General features: G+C 37.9%; 1 protein-coding gene across 1 annotated transcript in view; it reads right to left on the bottom strand.

Annotated features, from left to right (window-relative positions):
- Positions 1 to 1,118: 1,118 nt before the first annotated feature.
- The window catches only part of NBAS (NBAS subunit of NRZ tethering complex), a 176,905-nt gene continuing 167,641 nt past the window's right edge, over positions 1,119 to 10,382 (bottom strand). Inside the window, exon 52 of the mRNA XM_061367561.1 lies at positions 1,119 to 1,888. Coding sequence (XP_061223545.1) covers positions 1,613 to 1,888 — 276 coding nt within the window. The 3' untranslated portion in view covers positions 1,119 to 1,612. The remainder of the gene's footprint in view (positions 1,889 to 10,382) is intronic.

Genomic DNA, 10,382 nt, shown 5'->3' with positions numbered 1-10,382 from the left:
AGAAATGAAAGATGAAAATATAAATAGTTAAGGTGGCTCTACTGATACACAAGTTTATGACAAGTTGGACATACAGCTCAGGTCATACAACCTCAGAAGTGAGACAAGTCTCAGGGCTTTACTGAAAATATGTACTCTCTTTTAAAAATACTAGAATTTAGGAACCTGAGCATTTTTAGGCAGGAAATGTGGCAGACAGAGTGGGGAATGCTACAATAACAGATCAATTTTGAACGTGGAACCCTTCTAGTTTTGTGTTCATTCCTTTCCTTCAGAATCTCTCAGTCTATCATCAATCAGTACGATAAAACAGGAAGGTGTTAGGTGTTACTTGCTCTGTGTTTTGCAGTGAAATATAACCCCATAAACATCCTTGCCCGGGCCCCCTTTTTCATTTATTTCAATTGCTGTGGCTGTTTTGAAGTTGCCCTGCCCTTGATTTGCTCTCCAGCTAGCTCGTTTGGTACTCACCTCCTGACAGACAAGCACAGGGAAAATCTTCAGCTCCTACATGTTCTGGTGTCTTCCTGTGCTTCTGCATAAGCAGCACACTCTTCAGGAGAATTACTGGCTGGGTGGTAACCCACCATTCATCATTCTTGGGAGCAAATGGCCCAAGTTTTCATCCAGCATCCCCTGTTTTGTGGGTAACAGAGGCGCAGTTACTGCCTGTACAGTGTTTCATGAGCTCTGACCTTGCGCAAGATACTTGCCCAGTTTTCTTTGTTCGTTCCTGTGAGGGTGGTGAGACACTGGCACACAACCATAGACGCTGTGGCTGCCTCATCCCTGGAAAATTGAAGGCAAGGTTGGATGGGGCTTTGAGCAACCTGATGCACTGGAAGATGTCCCTGCCCATGATAGGGAGGGGTGGAATTAGATGATATTTAAGGTTCCTTCCAACCCAAACCATTCTGTGATTCTATAAAATGTTTAGGATTTCAGATGGGAATTCACAAATTGTAGAGAAAAATGTCTCACAGACTAGAACTATCTGTAAGCATGGAGAAGTTCAGCTTGTCCTTATGAATAAACATCACTAAGGAGAAACAGGAATTTCAGAAAAAGAAGATGAATTAAGAAAATATTTATCTGTCTAAAGTGAGGACAGAAAAGACTACAATAACTGCAAAATATTTTATTTATTGCAAACAAAAGCTGTAGTAACAACATGGACAATACCAAATTTTAAGGGTTTGAAATTCTCAGAAATCACTCGTGATTTTTTTTTTTTTACTGCACATATCTTTATATTTTTACATTAGTTTTACATTGTGACAAAGTAAATTACTTACAGAAATTAAGACAAATTGTATATAACCTGCCAGCTTACTAACATTGCATTTATATGTTTCAGAGTGTAATTATTTAGCACTTTGATTTGAAAAGGATTATCAGATTCAATGCTTTGCTAGCCACATAACAGAATGATACAGTTTGCACCAATACATTTTTTAAATAATTAGAAGCATATGAGAATTCACTGTGTGCTGTTCGTATTTTCTACAGAATGTAGGTCATAACAAACTTTGTTACTTTGCTAGAACAATAATTTCTTCCTTTTGTTTAAGATGTCCAGCAAAAAGGCAGAGAAATGACAAATCCAACATGTTTAGATCCAATGCTGAATAGCCTGGAGGGCAGTAGTAAAAGTCCTGAGTGCAGGATGAATCCCTTGATGATACATCAAAAGGGATCCAGCCTCTGCACTGAACCCTGCTTTTTTGAGTTCTTTAGCTATTTCCTCTACATCCCAGCCCCCCTCTCCCTGGTTAGCCAGCAAGTGGTCAATAAGGCGAGGACAGAAGGCAGTGGATATGCACTTTACCACTAACTTGGCATCGAGGAGCAAGGAAAGGATTTCCGCATCACAGTTGGAATCATCAACCTATGAAGAAATTAAAATCCAAACTAATTAAAAGTTAATTACTGGATACATCCATCAACGAGAACAAATCATCAACTGTTCCAACTGCACAGTGTGACCTTGAAAGCAATTCCGTACGGATTAACAACAGGGATATATATTTTGCATATGTTAGAATATGTAATCATACATCTTTAACAGTCTCCATCATGTTAGTATAAATATTTGACCTGCAGGAAGTTAAGGACCTGGCTAGGGTTACATGAACAGCTTTACAGACTTTTCATGGGTTCTCAGCCTCAATGCAAAATGGCCCACACCATATACCTCCAGATCAAGAATGACATCCTGAGGAAGGTCAGAGCAGAGTACATTAAATTTAGGTCACTTTATATTATGTTATATGCCACATTCCACATATCAATATGATAAGGTACATTTGCAGACTCAACCAGATTTTTCCCAAGTTTCAACGCTCACAGCAAAGATGAGCTTTTAAAATGTAAGTTGTATTCTTCTGAAAAGATTTGGAGCACAAAGCACCTATATCTGTATGCCTCAGAAAAAACGTGGTTACTTGATATATGAGAACAGATATTCTCTTGAAAAACTTGTCTATAGCTTTACAAATAATACTGCAAAACACTTGAAATTCTACTTCAGTTAATTTTGACATGTATTTCACAAGTTCCTTAAAAAGCAGTGTGGTTTTAATCATCTTAGGTGATTTACCAATTCAAGAAGTGCAATAAAACAAACACATATAACCCCCCAAAACAGGCCAAAGGAGGGGTAGACAATAGTTTTCAGTGGCTGCATCATAACAAGTTACAAATAAACAAACCACATCATGCCATATTTACCAAACAACCTCTCACTTAAAAAAAAGAAAAGAAAATCTGTCTGGTTAGCCTCTGCCTAATTTGCTGTAAAATAATGCACTATGGTTGGTAAGTAAGTTACCAGCAAGAAATAAAAGACCCTGTGATCCAGTCATGTAGTACCCTTGAAGACCAATTCAACTTCTACACAGGATCGCAGGACATGACTACTGTATACTGAGAGGCTTGGCTCTGACACTTGACAGTTGCAATTAAGCAATTTTTAATCTAATTAGCATCACAAAGCTTTTAACCCTCAATCTTTTCAGGACAGCATTTAAAAGTTTCCTCATATCTCTGCTTTAGTTCAAGCTAAAACAGTGCAGAACTTTGCTTCCTCATGTTCATGTGCAGTGGGCTTCATGTACTCCTTGCCCCACCACTGTCACCAAGAACATACTGCAACAGGCACTTCTTGCTTTTAACCCAGTTCTGTGAGAGATCGTGCACACCATTTAACATGGACCATGAACTGTGGAAACTATTCTCTCCAGCTTCCCTATACACAGTCGAACCTATATATAGGTTCCTATATATACTATATGGGATTGAACAAGATCCTCAAAACATAAATCAGAACAAGTACATAATTTTCTCTGGAATGCCTGGAATTCCAAGACTCCCAAAGTTTGGCATCTTATTTGAAGGAATCATTTGCACGTAGAGGAACACTGAGAGTTCATGAGGAACTACCAGATAGCTCCTTGCATTGAAGTGGATGAGAAATCTACAACTAGCTCCAGGAGAAAGAACTTCTTTGGGAGTAACAACACATTCTTCTAGAAGAAAGATCCTGATTTTATATAAATAGTTTAGACTAATTAATATGTTTCACTTCTGTGAAAGAGCTGAAAAGCCAGCATGATGACTGAAAGCATGTATGTGACAAGAAAAATAAATAGAATAATTTGTGCTCTGTTTTAGAAAAGATTCAAATAATATATAATCTAAAAAGGAGAAAGATAAAACATGAAATATTGTGGCATGAAAAGCTGTTATACCTCTTTTTATCAATTTCAATTTACCATTAATAATGCATGATCATTATTTTCCATTTAGTATTTTCACTTCCTTTGGATCTTCAGAAGCTTTCTAGAAAAACAGAATGTCATTACCATGTTAACCAGGAAGAGAGTTTGCTGCTTCACGCTGTGCTAGTTCTTCCATTACTTCATTTAGACACTCATGGCTTGCTTTCTATTGAAATCTTAAAAATAATCTTGATTTCTTCTAAGTCTTCAACAGTTTCACACTTACAAATTCAAAGCTAATGCAACCATGCATAGAGGTTCTAGGTCCAGTTTACGCATCAGTCCTAAGAACCATAGGGATGTCCAGGTTTCAGGCTGTCCAGCCTTTTAAGTCTTCCGTTATTTAATAATTCCTCTAACTTGTCAATGTTTGATGTGTCTTCCTTTTGAAGACAGCTTGATAATTAAATAAAACTGGTTGACAGCTGGCTAAACATGAGCCAGCTTGGGCCGAGGTGGCAAAGAAAGCCAAGAGCATTCCGGCCTGTATCAGAAATAGTGCAGCCAACAGACTAGGGCAGTGATTGTCCACCTGTACTCAGCACTAGTGAGGCTGCATCTTGCATCCCGTGTTCATTTCTGGGCCACTCACTACAAGAGAGACATTGAGGTGCTGGAGAGGGTCCAGAGAAGGGGAACAAAGCTGGTTAAGGATCTAGAGCACAAGTCCTATGAGGAATGCCTGAAGGAACTGGGGTTGTTTAGTCTGGAGAAGAAAAGGCTTGGGGGGACCTTATTGCTCTCTACAACTACCTGAAAGGAGGCTGTAGTGAGGTGGGTGTTAATGTCTTCTCCCAAGGAGTGAATGGGACAACAGGTAATAGGACAAGAGGTAACGGCCTCGAGTTGCACCAGGGGAAGTTTAGGTTGGATATTAGAAAAATATTCTTCACTTAAGGGTTGTCAAGCTTTGGAACACGCTGCCTAGGGAAGTGGTTGTGTCACCATCCCTGGAGGTATTTAAAAGACATGTAGATGTGGCACTTACGGACATGGTTTAGTGGTGGACTTGGCAGTGCTGGGCTAACGGTTGGACTCAGTGATCTTAAAGGTCTTTTCCAACCCAAACTATTCTGTGATTCTGAAATGCCTAGCTTTGGCATCTGGTAGCATACCACACAGCATACTAAGCTATTATCCAAATAACTATGATCTTTTCTGAAATGGGAGAGTGGGGGGATATTTTGTCCTACCTCTGAGCTCTGTGTGCTCTGTTCTTGACCCATATGTAAGTTTTACACAAGACTTCAGTGTTTGATTTTATGAACATAAAATGCAAACACTAATTACAGTAATGAGATTAACAGCAGATGGGAAGTTTGATTTAAATTGACTTTTTTAGGCTACTGTTCAGTTAATGAAAGTCCTATAGATTAGTGTGATTTCACGTGCCAAAAATGTACAAATTAGAAAGAGACAAGTCTGAAAGTAAAAGACCTTTTCTACCATGAAATGATTAAACGTCTGAGCTATACTATGGGGATGATGATGCCTACATGCAGAAGCAGAGCAACCTCTCTGTACTCATGCATTAATGGGATCACCGGTCTTTACACGTAACAAAAGAGCATACAAAAGGCTCTTGGTTGCATCTGGCAGCTCATGCTTAAGCTCGAGTAGTCCATTAGGTTTAAATTGATCAGCATTTATTTTAAATTAGAACAAGCATTTAAGCAAAAAGTTACTAAAACAATAAAAAAGGTAAATACACATAGCATATATTTAAAAATGAAAATACACCATACAGCGGACAATACGGTGTCTGTGCAAAAAATGACTCAACAAAACTAAGACACCCCAATCTAGAAGAGGCAGCTGAAATGGTGTAGAGCAGATAGCAACATCATTAGAGTATAAAGGGACTGATTAAACACATTCTCTCATTAAAAAAAATAATTATGAAGCATCAAATTAAACTAGTAGGATCAGATTCAGAGTAAAAAAAAATATGTTTTTCTACACTGCTAAAATCTTTGGCAAATGACACTGCAAGATGTAAAAGCTCATCTAAGTTTAAGCAGAAAATGGACAAAACTGTTAAAGAAAACCACTGGCAGTTCCACAGTTAGCAAATACAGCTGAAAATAATCCAAAGTTGGGAGAGTAGTGTCATAGAAAAAGAGCCTATACGTTTGTCCTTATTTTGCTCTTCACTAGACTTAAAATTCCTCCATCCATTGGAGCTAGCCTACTGTTCCAGATGGAATTTTGATCCTCAAAATTTTACTGTTTAAAAAAACATTAATTCAAAACAACCTTCAGGGTTTTTTTTTTGTTTGCCAGTGGTTTCAATCACATTTTAAATGTTGCTTAAATTAGCACAGATTAGCTGCAAGCATGTAATTCTGGCATACATATCACATATTTGACTGCAGTAGACAGAGGCTCTCTTAACGCACATCATTTTCAAAAATCACTCTTTTGATATGACTTGTAAAGAAGAGAAGAATTATGTAAAGAAGAGAGTAAAACCCAATTAAGACAATTACTAAAAAGTAACCTTACCATTCCAGTTTTAAAAAATGCTGCTTCTGGGCAGACAGCATACACAGGGTAGTATATGAATGAGTCACTTCTTATCTGCCTGCGTAAACAGAGCCCTTGCTATCCCAAGATCCTAACTAAGCCTTAAAAGCCTGGTTCCAGCAAGGTTTGCCACCAATCCCAGAAGCACTGTTCCAGTAATATGGGATGCAGCTGACTGCAATTTAAGCAAGTCTCAGAGGTGTAGGTAGTTGCTGCACAGATTAACACACAACTGCTTCCCATATTGTATGAACATGCAAATAAACTATAAACCACAATAATGACAAATTCAGAGTCTATTCAATACAGAAAAATCACTATGCCTATCTAGACTGTCATGCTGAGGGTGCTAAATGTTTTATTAGAGCAAAACCTGTTAGTTCTGGAAGGCTTAAATAGGAGCATCTTTTTCATATCTATGCCTCCTTCAGCAGGATTTGACAGTGCAGATTTAGTGTGGCACGCACACACAATGTGCATGTCTACAAGCAAAAGAACTAATGGGGATAATTACACTATGGAGAGGAACTCCTGACATTTTTTCCTTCACTTTCATACCTATTTAGGTATTGTCTGAAATCTACTTTCAAGATGTAGGCATTCAAATAGTATCTATCTCTGATGACTGCCTTGCTTCTTTAAACTGTGGTGATCAATACCTTTCCCTGCTACACATATGTGTATTCATCTATAAAGTAAAGCAGCATGGAAAGAGAATTGCAACAGATGCACTCATTTCCACTGAAGCAGCACGACAGCACTATGCTTCAAGCAGGACTCGTGCATTTTATCAAGCATTTCTTTGATGCAGAATTTATAAATGGATCTGTACCTACAGATGGAAAACCACAACTCAGTGAGGTAACTGTCAACAGAAGCAAGGACTCACTTGCACTCTGTCTCCACAACTCCAAAACTCTGCGCATCTTCAACAGGCTGGGGAGGAGACTTACCCCGGACTAGTAAGTGTGGCTCTTGGAGAGGGTGGGGGATTCAAGCCGTTTCCCTATACAGCCTGTATTTGCTCCTATGGTTACTGCTGTATTTCTGAATCAGACTGGCAGTTTCGTGTCTTAACTCTGAACTCTTTGCTGTCACTGCATAATTAGTAAGGGGTAAGCATGTCTGCCTGGGGCATTGCCATCAGCACAGCAATATTATGAACTGCAAATGGGCTCAGGCTTGAGGCATTCAGCTCTACCAAAGCAGCAGGTCCCCTGGGCATGCAGAGACAGGGAGTCTGCAAGTTTTGAGAAAGCTGGTGTGTGAAACAGGTGGATCAAGATCAGGTTTGCCACAGGTGTCACCTCTTCTGATGCACTCAGAAGAGGAACCTGAGGCACCTAGAAGGTTTCGCCGATAAACCTCTGAGGCCTCCACAAATTCACGTGACCACGAATGAAAGAATTTTGTGCAACTGCTCCCCAAGACCAACGGCATCAGCATGTACGTTAGAAACATTTCTGGTTGCTAATACAGCCTATGCTTGCCATGACACAACATATTCGGAAAAAAAAAAATAAAAACATCTGTAGTGAGAATTTCAGATAAGAAAGAGGAGGTCAGGTGTTACCTTTTGCCTAACTAAGGGGAAAGTCAGGGTCTGGGCAATTTCCTGTCAGCATTATTTGTGCAGGTGTCTAGAGGTTCTGGTATTAGCAATAGGCAGTATTTCATTCATAACTTATGCATTATAAAATGCATGCATTATGAAATATAGATACTAATGGAAAGATAAGAGCTGATGCTAACACAACAGCAGAAAAGAACTGAACCTGCTATTTCCCTGAGTATTGGCCCTCCACTGCTACTGGAGGTAAAAATGGTTTCCATTTTATTCTTTATTGGAGTCTATAGCTATAGGACAAATAAATAAGGGAATAAGAGAAATAGCGAGAGAAATAGCGAGATAGTCCCTCCCCCCCTCAAAAAAAAAAAAATCAGGGAAAGACACTTTAGCATGATCACTGTTCACTTACTGACAAATAATTTTATAAGATTTCTTTTAATAGGTAAGCCACATCAAGTTAGTAGCCATAAATAGCATAAGATATGGAGAACACTGAAAATTCCATTATTTCACATATTTCAATACATCATTGTCACAAAGGCAGTCAGTACTTCATAATTGGAAGTACGGTATGTAGAAAGAGCTAAAGTATTAGATCAACTAAAACCATTTTCTAGTCATATTTTCTATTCAGGCCTTGACTGAAGACGTATTTCCTGTATATTAACTCCTATTTGTTAACTGTTTTAACAGCGTGACTTAACTACCACCGTGTAATAGAATATTTGGTTGCTCTATCAAGTATAAAACCAAGTTCTCATCTTTGAAAGATAACCAAGTGAACAGACAATACTGACGCCCTTCTCAAAAACATTTGATTCTTAAGGGCAAACTCTGAGCTCTGCTGGCAGTAGTAAGCTTGTTTAACTAGACTGATTTTTAAAATTATTCACACACCACACAACACATAGGAAGTATAGTTATTTCTGTTATCTAAAAAAGAGAAGTGGCAGTTTATTAAAACATCCTCAACAAAAAGAGAGGTATGTAATTTCAAAAAAGCTTGCACAAAATCTTGGTTGTTTTATTACAGGCAAAAGCTATACAATCCCTAGTATCAGCACTTCAGCATCATCCTTAACTGTAAACATCCATAAAGCTATCAGCACCATACAACAAATGGCTAACTACTATAACGTATCAGCAAGCAAGTGCTGTATTTTTCTCACAACCATGTTTGTGAGCTGTGTTAGCACTATGTCAAGGAATCAATAGCTATGATTTCCCTTTGCCAGATGTCATTTGTCTTTTTCCTGTTTAATGTAAGCAGAAATAGGATTCCTATGGAAAATTCATTATGAATTCTACAAAACACATTATCAGCCCAAATACTGTTTTAAAAGTAGAATGTATGCATAAAAAATTACACTGAAGAACACTGACATAGCTAAGGAACATATGCACTTTTAGTACAACACCAACCAATGTGATCACAAGAGATGCACACAAAACAAGGAGTAAAAGGTTCTTTTCTAAACAGTGAGAAGAGCTTTTAAATTTAGCCTGGTACTCTTTTGTACTAGTTGCTTTTCTAACACGGGCAGCGGAATGTAATTGGCTAAGTTCTATGACTGATGTAATGAAGTCAACAGCTGAATTTTCACTGACAAAATGAAACCTAAGTCTAAAGGTAAATGCTTTGAAAATTCTAGGTTATCTAGTGCTCTTACAGAACTACATACTCAAATTAATACTGAATTTAGAAAGAAAAATTAGAATCGACTTATCAAGCTACCTCCTGCATAACAAGGCCAAAAAGAATATGATTTTAGGCATGCACATGTGTGCATGGTTTCTGGCCTTAAAACCCCAATGTAATATAATCAACCTAGAGTGTAGAAAATGGAAAGCTGTAGCACACTAGAAAGGCCAGTTAAGAGCGCAATACAATCAGTAACCATTCAGAAAGTGCCATTGCACAGCATTATGCTTTAGAAATAGTTAAATAAAATGTATTTGGACACAAATTCCTGCTGGCAATCTTCAGAGCTACTCACACAGCAGCTTTCACCTGCTAACAAAGAAGTCAATTTTAAAAGGTTAATAAGAACATATAGATGAGAAAGTGCATGCATATATCAGATGCCCACTTGCTTTTCAATGAGATCATCTTGTTTAAAACCAGTTACAAAAGGGCCTTGCTTTGCAGACACAAAATCTAAAACTGCACACGGTAAGAGAAAAGTACAGATTTACTAAAGAGAATCTATTGGTCTGGTTGTTAATATTTATAAAATTATGTTTTATGGAAAATTAAAAAAAAATAAATCTGTGGTTTATTTGCATAAAGAAATTGGGAATAGGAACTTTCATAAAAACCTATGTTTCTTTGCTTAGAATGCCAAACTCAACTAGGAAGTACTCCAAATTCATTCTGGATGCCAACTATGGTATTGGAATTTTGATACAAGCAGATGTGTGTTACATAAAATATGCTCTGCCACCTTCCATGATGCCATTTTATTCATTCATAGGAAACAGGTTGAAAAAGCTGGTGCTTCATTCAG

The sequence above is a fragment of the Neopsephotus bourkii genome, unplaced genomic scaffold (genome assembly GCF_033783945.1).
Source record: "Neopsephotus bourkii isolate Nb327-2 ecotype Australia unplaced genomic scaffold, CSIRO-AGI_Nbou_v1 NB_1383, whole genome shotgun sequence".
In the NCBI taxonomy this organism is placed as follows: domain Eukaryota; kingdom Metazoa; phylum Chordata; class Aves; order Psittaciformes; family Psittacidae; genus Neopsephotus; species Neopsephotus bourkii.
This window is presented reverse-complemented; position numbering and strand designations above follow the sequence as displayed.